We start from the raw sequence: 17,338 nt of genomic DNA, 5'->3' as shown, positions 1-17,338 counted from the left end.
CAGGTAGCCCCTCAAGTGCCTGACTCCCTAGGCCCACCCCCAGGATCCAAGGGTCCACCCACTCCCCCCACCCCTCTCCCCTCAGCTGCCTGGAGAGCTCAAGCCTCCACCTCACCAAGGACCTGTCACTCCCCTCTGCACCCAGGCAATGGGCAGCAAACGTTCCTGAAGGGCTCAGGGCCGTGGTTGTCCTGCAGTCCAAGGGGAAGGGCGGTGGTGGAGGGGAGGTGATGGAACAGCAGGGGGCCAGCCCATAGGCTCCAACTTCTCTGCCCACCATCCCAGGGGTGCAGTGCTTTGGGGCCCCGTGTCCTGAGCATAGCACCTGCAGACCTCTCCTCTTACCATCCCCAGGTCGTGTACTACTCAGAAATGCACAAGATCTTTGGAGACTTGACCCAGCAGCTTGACCAGCCCGGCTGCCCTGACGAGCAGCGGGAGCGGGAGAACGAGGCCAGGCTGAGCGAGCTCCGAGCCCTCTCCATTGTGGCCGATGACTGAGCCTGGCCTGGGGAAGACTCTGGAACACAAGCCAGCCTCCCTCATCTGCCCTTTTCAAAAGCTCAAAAGCTCGGGCATCAGCCAGCAAAGGGCCCCTCCCTGGGAGAAGTACGGGGACAGCGGTGGCTCCCCCTCCCCAGCCCCTGGGAAAGCCTGACACCAAGAGCCCTAGCAGGCTACTGTGTCTCTACCCCACCATAGCAGAAACCGGCAAACAGGTAAGCAGTGTAGACTGTCTGTTCCTGAAGAACCGTCCAAAGTGCCTCCTGGCCTCGGGCCAGAGCCTGGACTGTCAGCTCCCTAGAAGTCTCTGCCTGGCTACAATTGGGACCACATCTACCTCCCGAAGGGCTCCCCTGGGAGTCCCCCGCCTACGCTGCCTTTTCACCTCAGACTCACCTTTTCTGGGAGAGACTGCGACACTGCCCTGGAGTGTCTCCCAGCACTCAGGCTCAGCCCACTTGTAGCCTTGGGTCACCTGCAGGGGAGACCCCTAGTCCTACAGCTTCCTTAGAAGCTGGGACTCAACGTGTGTAAATATCCTACCACACTAAACGTCACCGACAGTCATGGGCCTCAGAGCAAGAATAGTGGGTGTATGTCTCACCTGGTTATTTGGAATTTTATTTTTCCAAGTAAAATTTTCAATGAAATGTTCATATATTAGTGTGCTGTAATTATAAAGAGGGGGCCACCCCAGGTCTCTCTCTGGGTTAGGCTGCCCCCTGCTGAGTTAGGGGGGTGGTCAGGGTGGGGTTGCCCCAACCACCCGTAGCATCCCCTCTCCTGACCAGCAGGCCATGGACCCCAGAGCTGCCCCCCACCAACCATCCTCTGGAGGAGACACCTCCACCAGCAGAGGCTGGGTTGAGGGTGGGGAGGAGGGTGCAGAATCAGACCTAGACAAGGAGTCAAGGGGAGAGCTGTGGAGCACACTGGATTTGTTTTTGACTTTGGTTTATTTAAAAAACAAAAAGCCAAAAAAAAAAAGAAAGAAAGAAAACCAACTTTATATACAAAGTCAAACTGAAACCACGGATTAATGGAAAGAGGCAAGACTTGTGGGGAAGGGGAAAGGCTGGGCCAGAGCCAATACCACATTCTGAACACAGGGAGCCAGGGGACAGGTGCTGGTTTCTTCTGGCATGTCTGGGGCAGCTGGAACACAGTGTTCACTGGCAGACACGGCCCCACACCAAACACTCGCTAGCACTGACACCATTCCTGCGATGGCCAGGGAGCCCCCTCCCCAAAAACCTGCTCCTGGAACCTGGCAGGATTTGTGCCATTCATAAGGGCTCTTACAACCCCAACCAGATTCCACGTCTGCTTCTTTAGTTTATTGGCATCAGACCTTATGACAGACTTGAAAAGCCTTTTCCTGCCCTGTCTTATTCTAAACTGGAAGAGGACAGGAGAAAGTCAGCACAAGACGAAAGGGCCCCAGGAGGAATCCCAAAGTAGAGGGCAAAATGACATCCGAGGGGTGCACAAGATGTTGGATTTAGTTGCGCGTGGAACCGGCTTCCTCACTCATCCGACCCACGTGGCACAGACAGACCCCACCCTGACGGCCTGAGCGCCTCTACAGAGGCTGACTGCCGCCAGGTCAGCCACCCCTGCCTCCAGCTCCCAGGTCCTGCTCTGGCTGCTTTCTGGGCTCTAACTTCAGCAGGCTCCATCGCTGACCTCATAGGATGGCGGCTCCTGCACCAGGCCCCTCAGTTGCTTGGTGCTGGCTCCTCCTTCTCTACCCAGCTGTCGGCCTGTTTGAAACAGACATGAAAATCCGGGCTCGGAGGAGGAAGGGCTGAGATCCGAGATCCCATCCGAGAACTACTAACCACTTCCTCCTGTGAGGCTCCCGGTCACAAGCTGCTGACTGATGGATTCCATAAGAAACTAGTAGATGGAGGCAAATGCCAGTGAAGCTGGGCCGGCTGTGCTGACCCACCTCACCACACAACGGCCGGCTCTCCAGGAGGCTCACCTTTTCAAGCATCCGCTGTGTGTCGAGCTGCAAGGTGGTCAGGCGCCTTCGGAACTCCTGAAGCAGCCGCTGAAGCTGGTTCTTCTGTCGCTCGGCTGTCCGGGCCATCTCCTCAGCCTCGGCCAGCCGGGCCCGCAGATCCTGCATTTCCGTTGCCAGTGTCTTATTTGTCACTTCAGTGGCTGAGAAACGGTTATGGCTCTCCTCTGGTGGGGGCAGGCCGGAGAGACTGCTCAGCTAAGAGGGGAGCGGATGGCGGACAGCCTGGAGTCTGGGGTGCGGACCTCCCGCTTCATCTCCCCAAGCCACAGGCCACTCACCCAGCTTAAGCTCCAGTGTGTGAATCTTGTTCTCCAGGTAGAGCCGCCCGCTGTCCTGCTGCTCTGCACGCTGCAGCAGGTTCCCCACATTGATGAGGCTGCCGTTGTGGGACACCAGGCCCTTGTGCTCCACCGGGGTCGCACCCGGCTTCTCACTCTTCCCAGGAGGAGGCAGCAGGTCCAGGTTCCCTAGGAGGGCCAGGAGAAGGCTCAGGGACGGGAAGTGGGAGAAAGCAGCCCAGCCGCCCCCGTCCCCTGGAGGCCGCAGAGCCCAGTTCGCACCGAAGAGCAGGTCCTCAGGGAGTGCGCCATCTGGGCCCTCCGGGCGGCTGTACTGAAGGCTCCGATACTGGCAGATGTTCTGAGACACCGCCCTGCTGACCAGCTGTTTGGCCTGTAGGAAACACACACCCACGATGCCCACAGTTAGAAGGTGCAAGCCCCCTGTAATGGCACACAAGAACCTAGAGCCACAGCATCCCCAGCCACACCTACACACGACATTGGGAGAGGCATCTCAGGGAGGACTGGAAGACATTACCTGCTCTGCACTGAGCCGCAGCCCAAGGGTAAGCAGGATCCTCTCCAGGTCTCGCCGGTGCAAGTAGCCACACCAGTTGGCGTCAAAGTAGACAAAAGCAAGAAGACAGTCCACAGGGAGCACCGCAGAGGGGTCCAGCTCCTTGGGCTGCAAGAGAAACAAGGATGAACAAGACTTACAAATAGCTCTCTCAATGCTAAATCACCCAGGATGAAGCCCTTTCAAAATAAGGCAGCTTGGCTGACACACCTTCCAGGTGGAGATCTGACCCTTGGCCTGTGAGCAAAGCTCTCTCTCTAGGGCACTTCCGCCCCAAGGCCTGTCACCCAGAGAGGAACCGTGTGTGCTCCTAGATCAGACAGCTCGCTCAGAACCACACTGATAGAGACACTGAAGTATTCTCCTGGATCATATGAGTATGCTATCCCATGAGCCAAGAGCTACCTTTGTCTTTCATCAATGAGAAGGTGCCAGGTGTCTGGGACTTTCCTGGTGGTCCAGCAGGTAAGCATCTACCTTGCAGCGTGGGGGACACACGTTCAATCGCTGGTTGGCGAACTAAGATCCTACGTGCCATGGAGTAACTAGAGCGCCCATGTGCCACAACTAGAGAATCGGTGTGCCACAGCAAAAGACACCCGGTGTGCCATGACTAAGACCCAGTGAAGCCAAAATAACTAAAATTTTTTTTGAACTATCATTCTATTAAAAAAAAAAAAATGCCAGAGGCCGTTTAGTAAAAGCATCCCTTTCCCAGGAGAGTCAGAGGCCTTGCCAGGCTTCCCGATCACGGAGCCCCAAGAGCACACTGAAGGTCTCACCATGTCCTGAAGGGTTGAGAACTCCATCTCTGACTGGTTCGAAGCAACCGACCGGACCTCGGAATCCTCCAGCTTGGCTCCTGCTACAGAAAGCCTGAGGTGAGCCTAGAGCAGGGCTCACACGGGTCCGGGCTGGCTCCACCCAGAACGAGAGCACTAAGGCGTGTCAAGAAGCCACCATCTGGCCGGCGCCACACATACCAAATTCCTCCTCCCCGTCATCTCTCAGGAGCAGCAGTTCTGGGTCCAAGGCCATCTCACACAGGTCCTCGGACGCCTCACCCCGGGGTTTCTCTTCATCTTCTCCCCCAGAATTTGGGGGTTTGGGCAAAAGCCCATCTTCCTTCTAGGAGAAGCAGACCCAGATGATAAGGAGAAGAGCTGCCCCTGGAATTACCCACCATAACAATGGTTAACATTCACGTCAGCCGTCTTCAGGCAATGGGATAAAGGCTTACGTGCAGTGTCTCATTTAATGTACTTTGTTACACAGGTGTCACAGAGCAGACCAGGGCGAGTTCCAGACACCTGGGGTGCTCCTCAGGAGTCAAGCCCAATCCCATAAGCAATCTGCTTACTTGATTACATTTAGGCAAGCAGCACACCCATGGACTTTAGAAAACAGTTAAGAAAATGCAGTACTGTAGTTAACCGTAGGTCATGAAAACGCCTGTATCCATCAAAGCATTGCTATGAACACAGATGTCCATGGCGCCCTGTCAACCACGCTTCCCTTCACGACGCTCCAGGCCCGCCTCCCTTCTCCCAGGTGCTTCACCTCCGAGCTGTGTAGCCACACAAGAGTTACATGCCCCGTGCCCAAGTCACACCGGGGCCAGGAGGCGCGTGCAGTGAGTGTGGGGGAGTGAGAGGAGAGCCGTGGCGTGCCTGTGCTCCAGTTCTGCTGGGCCTTAGGACCTGCCGCCCCAGTGCCCACACAGAGGGCAGCGATACTCACCGGCGGGGCGTCTGCCTCGGCAGCTGTGCCCTCACTCTGTACCTCATCCTTGGCCTCCTTGGCCTCCTCCTTGACCGCTTCTTCTTCCTTGGCTGCTTCCTCCTTCTCGGGCTCAGACGGGGCCACAACCTTTTCAGGAAGGCTCAGGAGCGTCTTATAAATCCTATAGCCAAAGTCCCTCTGCAGCATCTCCAGAAACAGCTCAGCCAACACCGTGGCCTGGTGGGGGAGGCAGCGGGAGGCCATGAGCCTCAGGACAGAGTGTTCCCATCACTCCCTACCACCCCACAGCCGCCAGCTCCTACACCTGCCTCAAAAGAGATCCTTTCCTTTGGCCTCCGGTCCTCCACGATACTTTGCAGGGACAGGTTTACACAGCGGGAGCGTGCCATGACAGCAGGTTCCAGAGGGGGTGGGGGGGCCTCCGGGAGGTCGGTGTCCACTTCCTGCTGTGCAGTGACCTCCGGATTCTCGGCACTCTGCTTAGACATGTCTGCTGCTTGCTCCGATCCATCAGCCGGCTGCTCTGGAGGCTCTGCTTCCTGTGGCAGATGTTAAGGGCTATGACCACCTGGGTCCCGGAGTTCATGTACCTACCTCCCTCATTGGTTTGTAAGCCTTGGCCTCACCGCTGGCACCTCTGGGGGCGGGGGAGCTGCCTCTGCAGCTTTCTGCTGGCACAAGGCCTCCCACTCTTCCAAAGTGGGCATGATGGTCCAGATGTCCGGCAGGTACACCACCACAGTCTGGAGCCGCCGCGGGGGTCCTGCCTGCAGGTACTGAAACTCAGCGAAGCGCCACCTGCTCACAGTGAAAGGAAAAATGAAGTGCTGACCCATGACATTCATAAGTGAGTTCTTCAGCTGCCAGTCAACACTTAATGAACATGTACTGAGGGCCAAGCTCTAAAAGATACAGCCCAAGTCCTCAAGAAATGGTCCATGGGAATAGACAGGTAACCCGACAGTTACTATCCGAGATGCCGTGGCAATAAGGAGCTTGGAATGTGGCTGCGGACCACATCTGAGGAGCCTTGGAGGGTCAGCTGGCTCTCAACACACTTAGACACCCCTAGCCGTGCTCGGGACTACAGCAACCACTGGCAGGGCTGGAGGGAGGGAGATGAGCAGGGACAAGGAAACTGACAGGAGCTGACAGGTCAGAAAGGCCCAGCAGAAGCCTGGCCTCTGGCCGGGTCTCACCCACTCAGTGGTGCCCACAGAGAAGCTCGGGCAGCCACTCACCACTTGGTGCAGGCACTCAAGTCGATGCCAGCCTGGGCCTGCGCGCAGCGTGTGGCGGTGCGGACAAGCACCTGTGGGTCGCCCTTGGGGTCGAGGCCATCCAGCGAAGGAGACCACTCACCCCCCACCAGCACTGCCTCATCATCCTTCCAGCCCAGCAAAAACTGCAAAGAGAGACCAGGGATAAGACACGAAAATCCAATCATCTGGGCCTCCCCCTGGGAAACAACCTGCCACCGTTGGGGAACAGAGTCCACCACACTGCATGTGGAGGGCGGCTCTCTACCCATGAACTTGAACCCCACGTGAATCTAGTAAGACCATCTCTGGGCCACACCCTGCTCCTGGCAGAACGACTAGTATCTCAGCTCTGTTTCTTTGAGCTCACGAGCAGCATCTCAGCTGACAGGGACTGACCACCATCAGTGAGTGTGTCTTGCCTCCTGGGCCCCAGCTCTTACTTTAATTTGCTTCAGAGGGTGTTCTGGGGTCTCCCGTGGCTCAGCCATGTCATCCACGAACAGCATGCAACAACGATACAATTCCTCCAATCCCGGGGAGGAGAGCAGCAGTACCTGGTAGGGAAGGCGTGAAGGAGACACTTGAGAGCTTTCTCAGCCCTCAACAAGGGGATCAAGTGGCAGGACCCCAGCCAACTCACCTTGGAACTGTAGGTGGGGTCGCTGTCTGTAGGGGGGGGCTCTGCACCAGCATCAGCAGCTGACTCCTTCTCCGAAGATACCTGGATGCGGCTTGGATGATGGAGAGAGAAGGGCTGGCTCACAGGGAAGGCTGACAGCCAGCTCAGATGCACGGCCAGAAAATCTGAGGGAACCAGGAGGGTGCGGTAACGGCGCTGGAGTTCTAAGAAATCAAAGACGGGGCTGTGGGAAGAAAGCCGGGAGTTCCAGTTTGAGCAAAGATGATTTTTTTTTTTTTAACATGGAACCATAAAAAAGACTTGAAAGAAAAAGGAAGCAAATTCTTTTATAATCTGAGAAAGAAGAGTTTTCTAAGGAAGACACCTCTGAAGAGAGAAAAATGGATTAGATTTGACCACTAAAATGCTATAAGTCAATCTAGGGAAAGGAAAAAAGACATTTGCAATATATGACAGCAAAGAGTCTTTATCTTAAAGTTAGTATAAAAGGAACCCCACAAATCACTAAAAAAAATCACATCTAAGAGACAACTGGAAAAACTGATAGCAACAGATACTTAGAAAAAGGAATGAGACTGAAGAGCTCATGAAAATACCCTCAGTATTACTCATAATTGAAGAAATTCAAATCAGGGTATCACTTTTCACCTACTGGACGGACAAAGATCATGAAGCTGGCTAACACAGTGTTGGCAAAGGCTAGGGGTACAAGTACCTCACAATTCGTGTGAGAAGGTAAACTGACCCAGCCTCTGTGAGAAGCCTGGCCATACCTTCAAGGTTCACAGACCTTTAAGCCAGCTACTCCATTTCTAGGAACTGAGCTCAATAAAATGCTTGCACCTGTCCACAGACATGTCTAGAGAAGAATGTTTATTATTACAACAAGATTTAGAATAACTACAGATTAAAAATGGAGACCTGTTTCAATAAATTCTGGTCCATCCACTTAGCCGTGTGGTTGCTAAAAAGAATGAGATCAGTCTAACAAACTGTGGAATAAATTCCAAGATAAGTGAAAAAGCAAAGGGCCCAATAGTATATACAACAGGCTTCCACTGTGATTTAAAAAAAAAAAAATCACAGCTGTGTGTGTGGCTAATCATTAGCAATCGGTGTCCTGACCACTCAAGATGCACCCTCCCACAGTGGTGATGTGGGCACCAGGGTCTCCTGAGATTACCCTAGGGACGCAGGTGGGTCAGCATGTAGAGTACAAGGTGTGCCCTAGGCCTGGGGGAGGAAGCAGGGCAGCCCGCCCTCCCTGCCCGTCATGAGGAGGTGCTCAGAGGCCACCCTCACTTCCACATGGACAAAAGTCGATCTGCCCTGGGGGCTTCTAACACAGCAGCTGGAGCCCTGCATCTCCCCTGCTAGCTGGCATCTGGGATCACTCATCTACTCAGTTTCTACACGTGAGAAGTAAGCTTGTGTGGGGGCCAGTGACCTCGTACATGCTGTCACATTCAAGAAACCATTCAGAGCTTCCTTGAGAAACCAGTCCCACCGTTCCCATGACCCATAGTTTCCACCTGATTTATAACTGGTATTGGGCACCTGGATTTTGATTGGGATGCCATAATTATAGGCTGGCATAACAACTTCTGGTGATTAAATCATAAATCAGTGGTGCTATGCTGGTCTGAATTTGAGATTTCTGAAATAAATTTGTCATATTAAAAAACAAAAATGAAGTGAGCAAAAAGGTCATAAGAATACACATACACAATTACTCCCAGACTATATCTCATTTACACGAGAAAAATGTTACCAGCTACAAGTCTCACCCCGAAGCCCAGCCTCCCCACTCACCTGTCCACAGTATAGGGAGTGAGATGGACTCGGTAAGGAGGCAGGTCATGCCTTGGTTTCTTAGCACCCCAAGGCTCTCCACCAGCTCGCTGTTTGCGTTTCTTGGAGTCATAGTCATCACTGGAGGTTGATTCATCACCAGAAGGAAGAAACCATACTGTTAAATACAGCTTCAGGACATGCTGGCCTAAAAAGAGCTGGAAACCATCTGAATCCTGAACTTTAAAGAAATGGATAAATAAGCCATACTAACAGCCATATAAGAGACTGTTATTAAAGATATTAAAGTACACATTTAAATGCTTTAAATAACAGAAAACCATTCATATTCAACAAAAAGTACAGTATGGAACACTGTATAGATAATAGTGCCTCAAATGAGCAAAAACAGCTTTAAAGACTGACAGAAAGAAAAGATTAATGGTGGACGCCTCTGACTGATAAAGCTGATAAATAATTTTTTTATATTTTTACGAACATTGTAAGTTACAGCTAACGTGATTTTTTGAAATGAGAAGAACTTTTTTTTTTAACATTATAAGTTACAGCTAACATGTAATTTTTTGAAATGAGAAAAAGAACTTTTTTTTAAACAAGAGATACATATATGGTACCATGCTATGGGTTCTATCAAGTTTAATTAAGAGAGACAGATCTGGTAACAAACCCGTGAAAAAAGTGAAGTGAAAGTGTTAGTTGTTCAGTCATGTCTGACTTTCTTGCAACCCCATGGACTGTAGCCCACCAGGCTCCTCTGTTCCATGGAATCTTCCAGAGAAGAATACTGGAGTTGGTAGCCATTCCTTTCTCTGGAGGATCTTCACAACCCAGGAATCAAACCTGGGTCTCCCACATTGCAGGCAGATTCTTTACCATCAGAGCCACCAGGGAAGCCCAACAAACCCTTAACCCTACACATTTAAGTCATAAAAATTCACTAATCATACAGCCATTAAAACAATTCTGAGGATTACTCTGCAATATGGAACACATGTTCAATGAGAATGCATTACAAAATCTGAACTCAGATTAAAATTATAAAAACTATGCATATATATATATAGAGATAGATAGATATACAAAGACTAGAAAAGAACACTGGGGAAAAAAGTGACAGGAAGTAATTTTGCTTTTCTAAAGGTCTTTAAATATAAGAATGGCTACCTTGGGGACAGGGGATTGGGGGGATAAGAATAGGAGACTAAGAGGTACAAACTACTATGTACAAAATAAATAAGATACAAAGGCGTAATACACAGCACAGGGATTATAGCCAACATTTTATAACTTTAAATGGAGTATAACTGCTATGTTGTACACCTGAAACTAATAAAATATTGTAAACCAACTATACTTTAATTAAAAAGTTTTTAAATGCTTACCTTTAAAGGGAAAGAGGGAATGATAATTTTTGTAGTATTTTAACTTTATATAATATCATACACTACATTTTTATAATAAATCACTTATTACAGTACCACTATGTTATGGTACAAGCAATAAAAACAGTAGAAAAGAAAAAACCTTTAGACCATTATAAAATGCCAGACTGATAAGGGGGGGGGAAACCCATGTCTCACAAGGGAAATAAAATCAACTGTCAATTCTTCGTGCTGAGGTAATGCTGAGCTCATTATATTTATTTACCAGGTCTCTGCTCTTTTCCTTTAGACCTGCCTAGGTTGTTTCCCTAATCATTACACCCCTGATTAACTAACTCAATTATATTTAACGCAGAATTTTTCTTTTCTCACATTTCTGCCTGGGTAATTTCCTTGTTCATCAGTATCTCCCTCCAAAAGCTGCCTTCTAATCTTGCCCTTGTGGGATATCAGTGCTTCTGTGTCTCTAACAGAAGAACTGCTCCAAAGTCATTTTGACAACTCTCTTCAGCTCACCCGTGATTGAAGTGAACTCTTCAGTAAAGGCTGTCAACCTCAAGTTGAAGTGCATGTTCCACTGAATCCTGTAATCTTTATTGTCAATTGTCAGGAAGAGACTATAAAGCACGAACAGTGGAAGCCATCTGGGTAACTTCAGCAGGACACTGAGATGGTCTACCCGGCTGAGTATCCTTGTCTAAACCCCTCAGTAGTTGAGCATTAGCAATCCAAAGGAGACACTGGTTTCTGCCTCCCAAAACCTGAAGTTCAAAAAGAAAGGCTGGTTTCCAGTCACACTAAGATGGCTGATTCTGTTATAAACGGTTGTTCCCCGAGAGGGTGACCTCATTGCTACTGCCCCTCCCCTGCTCTGCAAATCCCTTCTACAGACTCATAGTAGGATCTCACTCCCAAAAGTCATGTCTTCTATCTCTAGAGGCCATGACACCGAAGCATTATGGCCCAAGTAACAGAACACAGAACTTGCACAGGGCTTGGTGTGTCCTGGACAATCAAATGCTACTGGCTTTACCGGAAGGCTGCATTTGAACCTAAAGCAAAAAGTCAATAGCAGCCATTGATTTCCACCCAGGCTACATTACCCCTGAGGGCACCTGCTGTCCTCAGTCTATAATGAAGTCTTTAATAAAACTCACAGAATGGGAGAGTTGGAGAGTCCTTGGAAACTGAAGACCAAGAAAATGCAGAGGACAAGAGGTATGGGTGTATGTGAATTATACACCAGTAACTTGAGAATTAAACTGTTTTAAGCAGTGGAGATGCTGTGGAAAAAAATCCTACACAATCAGAGCTCCCCACTCCAAAGTTCCCAATGACCTATCCCAAGGCAACACACAGTAGCTTCAGCAGACTAGCTACATCACTTTGCTTAAAGCTTTTTCTCTGAGGAACTCCATGCCCCCTTTACATGTTTGCAGTAGACTGCAGTCTTAGCCCTTACTTACAAGTAACAATCACTGGCTTCTGGGAGAGGAAGCGGTTTCCTTCTGAGAACAGTCCTCATTTCAGAAGAGAACTAGAACATGAAAACCCTTTCTGGAGTGATGGACATATTCTGTATCTTAAAAGGGGTGAGTCACATGGGATTTTTCATTTGTCAAAACTGCCCATCTAAGAGCTGTGCACATCAACCTACATAAATTTTACCTTAAAAAAAAAAAGTATAAGGCAGATGAAAAAGAATGGCAGGTATTGATATTGTTGAAGCTGGGTAATGGGTATATGAGGGTATTTACTATGCTTATACTTGAAAATTTCCATAATAAAAAGTTAAAAAGAAGACTAACAGAAATAACTTGAACGTGTCTTCAACAAACTAGTCTAGAGCATAACTCCTAAGGATAGAAACAAAAACTTTTAGGTAGGGTAAGGCAGGATCAGAAAATAGGAAGCATGCTCCTGGCAGTTCCCAACACTCACAGATGACACACAATGGCCCAGAATGCCCCAAAGGCCCAAAGCCACCATGCCTGCTCCATACAAGGCCACATCTACATGTCCACAGCACAGGATTTCTGGACAGAGTGCAACATACATAGTCCATCACATCACTGACTTCTGTGTGTATAGGAAGAAACATGTTTTATACTAAGAATTAAATCATGCACTGCAGGAAACTAAAAGAAAAAAAACAACAAAAACAGAAACAGACTCACAGATATAGAGAACATACTGGTGGTCACCAGAGCGGAGGAGGTTGTGGGGGGAATAGGCAAAATAGGTGAAAGTGAAAGTCACTCAACCATGTCCAACTCTTTGTGACCCCATGGACTATATATAAACAGTCCATGGAATTCTCCAGGCCAGAATACTGGAGGGGTTAACCTTTCCCTTTTCCAGGGGATTTTCCCAACCCAGGGATCCAACCTAGGGATCGAACCCAGGTCTCCCTCATCGCAGGCGAATTCTTTACCAACTGAGCCACCAGGAAAGCCCAAGAATACTGGAGTGGGTGGGTAGTTTATCCCTTCCCCAGCAGATCTTCCCAACCCAGGAATCAAACTGGGGTCTCCTGCATTGCAGGTGGACTCTACCAAAAGAGCTACCAGGGAAGCCCTAATATAGGTGAAGGGGGATTAAAAGGTACAAACTTCCAGTTATAAAGTAAGTCAGTCAGGGAGATGTAATATACAGCGTAGACGACATAATCAATACCGTAATAACTCTGTAGAGCGGCAGATAGTAACCAGCTATTGTGGTAATCATCTCATAATACATAAAATATCCAATCTACTGGTATAACATTGTAAATTATGCTTCAGTTAAAAAAACACTGCAAAAAAATTTTTTTTGGACCCTACTATTTTCTTCAGTTTTGATTCTTGGTGTCCCAATCTTAGAGACTAGAAATAAAAGACAAAATTATACATTAAAAACAAATTCAGTGTGATATTTTGAAAGATGAATTATGCCAAATCCCTACTTGTTGTACCAGCTTATAAAGATCCAATATTTCTCAATGTGTCAGCCTATCTTAGGGTAAGGGGACTAGGATCTAGCTGCACAAAGAGAATGTTAGTGTCAAGCAGTGGCCAAAAACAAGTGGGGGTGGGGGGGAACATTCTCTTAGAGGCAATGAAATGAAGCACCTTTCCTGCTTGATCATCATCTTACCTTCGGCCCTGATCCAATCGTCCATGAGGGCCCCGAGCAGGAAACCTGTTCAGGTGGCTCAGATGAAGTGTGTGGGATGTTTGGAAGAGACTCAGAGCTGCAGAAAGGAAATGGATAGTGACTCAAAACACCTAAATATTTACCCAACTTTCCTGTCCCCTTCTTTTAGTCTCCACTTCTACTGAGAGGAACAATCTAATTCTTACAAGTCCATTCAACCAGAGTACTCCATAAAGCCACACCCCCAATATCCATGTCACTGGTACTCACGCTTCTGAGGAAAGAGTGGGGGAATCCGGTGAGGCTGAAAGATCAGCTGGGGCTGAGCTCCCAGAATCCCTTGCTTCTGGCCCAGGGCTGCCACATGTAGAAGGGGAGGTGCTGGGGACTTCAGTAGGGGCTGCAGGACAGTAACCAGGAAAACTCAGGACATCCCATGGCTGAAGCGCTCACTACCTTGGAAAGATGTGGCCCTACCCCCTTGATCAAAGAAAGGCTCCTGTCCATCTTTCCGGGCACCAGGGTGTCCCTCCTACCCCTTTCCAATGCACAAGCTGAGAAGAGATGAATACCTGGTTGGAGAGCGTCTGCACCTTGACAGCATTCCAGGGTACTGCCTGACCTGGGTTGTATGCAGCCTTCACCAGCACCTTCTCACCCAGCTGGGGCAGCCGGCCCTTCACCACACTGCCAGCACACAAGCCAGGAGACCCAGTCAGGAGAGAGACCCTGGCCAAGCCACCTTGACTGTCCCTATGAGGCCCTTCCCATCAAGATTTCTCACACCTTGCATAACAGCAAAGCAACGTCTTTAGAAGGACCCACCAGCATGGTGACAGAACCAAATCCCGTCAGCATTTCCAGAAGGGGAACAGCCTCAGCCTACCTTAGCTGAAAAAAGACTTCTTCATCCACCACCCCAAAGTAGTCATGCAAGCTGGTAACAATGCCGGTGAAGACCCGTTGTTTCTCTCCACCCTATGTGAGAAGAGTGCAGTTTAAAGGTAAGAGGGAGCATCTATCCATGCTCTGCCATTAGCATCTCATCTTTCTCCACCCCTCCAGCCCCAGCTCAAAGTACTGCACAGAGCTTCCTGTAGAAGGAAGCACATGTGTCTAGTGGACATAACCTACTGAAGGTGGGGGGAGTCATGCTGATTCTTGGGCCATAAGCTGCTTCTAGGATTCCCAGTTCTTCTGTAACGCCAAAAAGCACCCTAGAGATTTCCCTAGAATCAAAACCAAGTACTCCCCAGTCAGAGAGGTCTAATTATCTCTGGACTGGTTGAGGATAGGAGTGTCAAGAAGGATGAACAACGTCATGTAAGAATGAAAGCATCGGACAACCATGCATGCTGAGGTCCTCCCGAGTGCTGAAACTCACTAGACAGAATGCCCAACTTACCTGAAGGTGCCTGGCATTTTGGGACAGGTCTGTGGCCACAGGAGGAGTTAGCAAACCAGGAGGAGGGCCCAGAAGGGATGTCGAAGCTGCGCCTGTTGGAAGAGAAGCAATCCAGGAACTGCACCTACCATGGTAAGCACTAGAGTCAGCTAGAGGAGACAGGAAACCCAAAGTGTAAAGTGGATTTGTACAAGTCCCAACAGAGTTTTGCTGACAACCACTGTGGTCATTGACTAGTTTCCTAAGAAACATCAGCAGCAAACTGCACTCCACCAGGAAAACCCCTGTTGGATTTAAAGACTAACTTCAAACCACATACTTCCCAATGTGGGGCCAGGTAGAGATAAAGGTGATCACCTGAGAAGTTGCGTCCCCCTGGAAGCGGGTTGATCCGCTGGCGCTTAAACTGGGACATTGGGAATGCTGTCCTCTTTCAGAGTCTTGGGAAAAAAACCTTCAATCAGAAAAGAAATAAATTAACAATTCACAGGGAAGATTTTCCACCTACCCCCCAAAAAGGAACTAAGGATCTGAAGGAAAGTGGGGAAATGTATACTGAGAATGAATAGGGAAGACAGATGGAGAGAACAGGAAATGGACCAGGAAATAGAGAAATTACAATGCTCCAGTTTCCCTCACAATAACCTAGTGATGGGTAACACTGTTACACTCAAACAAAAGGAAACCGAAGCTCGGAGGGACTGAGACTTGCCCGAGGCACAGAACCAGGTACGTTAAAAACTAGGACTCACACCTAGGTCTCCCGACAACTCTGCGCTCCTCTCACTATGCCACGCCACCCTCAGATGGTTGGGGAGAATGAAGGGTTGGAAAGAGCCCTGGTGACATTCATTCATTCAAATACATCCGCCAAAAAGCTCCATGCAAGGCCCGGAAAAATGGAGGAGGCTGGTGCCGGAGAGGAGATGGTGTAGGCCCTCTCCCCGGAAGCCCGGCCCGTTGTTCCCCGGACGGGCTGGTGAGAAGACAGCTCCGCGGCCAGGCGAACGCAAATCCGGCTGCGCGCCCGCCCTCCTGCTCCCCCGCTCCCCGTGCCTCGGCTCCCGTCTCAGCGGCCAACAGAGCCGGATCTCCCGGGCCGGGCCGCGGCCAGGCCGCCGTGGGAGGACGAAGGCGCGAGGTTTCTCCTCCTCCCGCCCGCCCCCAGGGCCGAGGCCGTTGCCAGGGAGACGAGACTTGCAGTCCGGAGAGGGGCTCGGCCCCTTCCGCGCCCAGTGCATCTTCGCGGCTTGGCTCTCGCAGCCCCTCGGCCGGGGGAGGGGCAAGGAGGCAGAGGGGCGGCGGAAGGCCCCCCCAACCCACCTGCGGGCCAGGGCCGCGACACCGGGGGGACAAAGACACCCGGAACCACCAGAGCCACTGCTGCCGCCGCCACCGGAAGCGCCTCTCCGGAAGCACGACCACTGGTCGGAAGCTGCCACTCTCCCGGATATAGTCCCTCCCTCCTCTCCACCGACCTCTCCCTTCCCCCACACCGGCCTGCCATCCCGCTCCAACTGCTGAGCGGAAGTGCGCCTTCCCCGATCGGATATGCGTTAGGAAGCCGCGCGTCGGTGGTGTCCTCGCTTAGGTGCCCCATGAGAAAAGCAGACTTCAGAGAACTGGTTCCTGGTCCAAAGACAGCTGGAGCTGGACCCTCAAACATAAAGCAGCACCTATGCTTGATTCTGGCGGACCCCCAAGCCGGCAGCAGCAAGAGAACCAGCTGACTGGAGAAGGATGCATGATCAGTGCCCGTTTCTATAGAGATATCCTTGTGTCTGACTCAATCAATGACCCCATCTCTAGCCTACCCTTCGTTGAGGGTACCCCCCACTTATACCTCCCATCTTCTGGGTGCCTGCAGGAGACTAAACTTTACCCCCTTCTCATTTAACAGAGCTTGGAACCTAAAAGGTGTGAAATGGAATAGTTCCTCCGATATTGGTGTGCTATGTCCTCCTCCCATAGAAAATATTTTCCTCCATTTCCTCCCTCAGAAAAATACTTTTCTGAGCCCAGGTAGAATAATACCAGCTATCTGGCAGCCATCATCCACTTAGCCACTTCCCTGGTAAATGCTGAGGAGCTTGGGGCAGAGGGCAGGTGTGTGCAAGAAGGAGCAAGAGGCAGCCACCCACCACATCCCCCACTCCGTAAGCTGAAAGAGGAATTAAAGATGTGAATGATATGCAGTAGGACTTGGCCCCCAATAAGTGAGACACATATGAAAGGAATGAATTCAGGGAGCCCAGACGCTTGCAGCTTCTCATACTTAGAAGAGTGCTAAATTTCTTGATTTGAGATACTCGGTTTTCCTTAATTAGCAATAAACTTTTGTTCAGACCCCCATCCCCTGCTGCAAACTTTTATATAACCTGACTCCTCGCCTCACCTCCTTAGAAGGAGTTCTCTGAGGAAATGCTGTCTCCAAGGCCTGAAGTCCTAAAAATTCCCAGGGAATAAAGGTCTCTTAGGTTGTGTGTATTTTTTCAGTCAACACAGGTGATATGGTAAGATAAACCTTCACAATATTTAGGTATATATTTACAAAGAATTCTCACAGTC

The 17,338-nt window shown here is 50.1% G+C and overlaps 2 protein-coding genes across 8 annotated transcripts in view; one reads left to right on the top strand and one right to left on the bottom strand.

The window, feature by feature from the left end:
* Positions 1-1,072, top strand: part of BIN3 (bridging integrator 3) — a 50,686-nt gene extending 49,614 nt beyond the window's left edge. Inside the window, exon 9 of the mRNA XM_068974304.1 lies at positions 355-1,072. Within this exon, the coding sequence (XP_068830405.1) occupies positions 355-501 (147 nt within the window). The 3' untranslated portion in view covers positions 502-1,072. The remainder of the gene's footprint in view (positions 1-354) is intronic.
* A 384-nt stretch (positions 1,073-1,456) lies between these two features.
* On the bottom strand, positions 1,457-17,189 carry CCAR2 (cell cycle and apoptosis regulator 2). 7 transcript variants are annotated; one of them, XM_068974629.1, is made up of 21 exons: positions 16,094-16,210; positions 15,128-15,224; positions 14,771-14,862; positions 14,252-14,343; positions 13,938-14,052; positions 13,636-13,765; positions 13,366-13,462; positions 8,849-8,968; positions 7,037-7,259; positions 6,837-6,950; positions 6,376-6,539; positions 5,761-5,932; positions 5,443-5,673; positions 5,132-5,350; positions 4,375-4,519; positions 4,174-4,256; positions 3,353-3,499; positions 3,094-3,205; positions 2,812-3,000; positions 2,492-2,697; positions 1,457-2,267 (listed from the first exon to the last, which is right to left on the bottom strand). In XM_068974629.1, exons 2-21 carry the CDS (start codon positions 15,183-15,185, stop codon positions 2,223-2,225), a joined length of 2,754 nt encoding a protein of 917 aa, XP_068830730.1. In that variant the 5' UTR covers positions 15,186-15,224; positions 16,094-16,210; the 3' UTR covers positions 1,457-2,222. The 7 variants fall into 7 exon arrangements, with proteins under 7 accessions (XP_068830730.1, XP_068830731.1, XP_068830727.1 ...); XM_068974630.1 differs by having other exon boundaries at positions 4,174-4,253; XM_068974626.1 differs by lacking the exon at positions 16,094-16,210 and adding an exon at positions 17,166-17,189 and having other exon boundaries at positions 2,812-3,205; positions 4,174-4,253.
* Positions 17,190-17,338: the final 149 nt, after the last annotated feature.

Source organism: Capricornis sumatraensis, chromosome 6 (genome assembly GCF_032405125.1).
Source record: "Capricornis sumatraensis isolate serow.1 chromosome 6, serow.2, whole genome shotgun sequence".
Taxonomy (NCBI): Eukaryota; Metazoa; Chordata; class Mammalia; order Artiodactyla; family Bovidae; genus Capricornis; species Capricornis sumatraensis.
The sequence above is the reverse complement of the archived record's forward strand: the minus strand, read 5'-3'. Positions and strand labels throughout refer to the sequence as shown.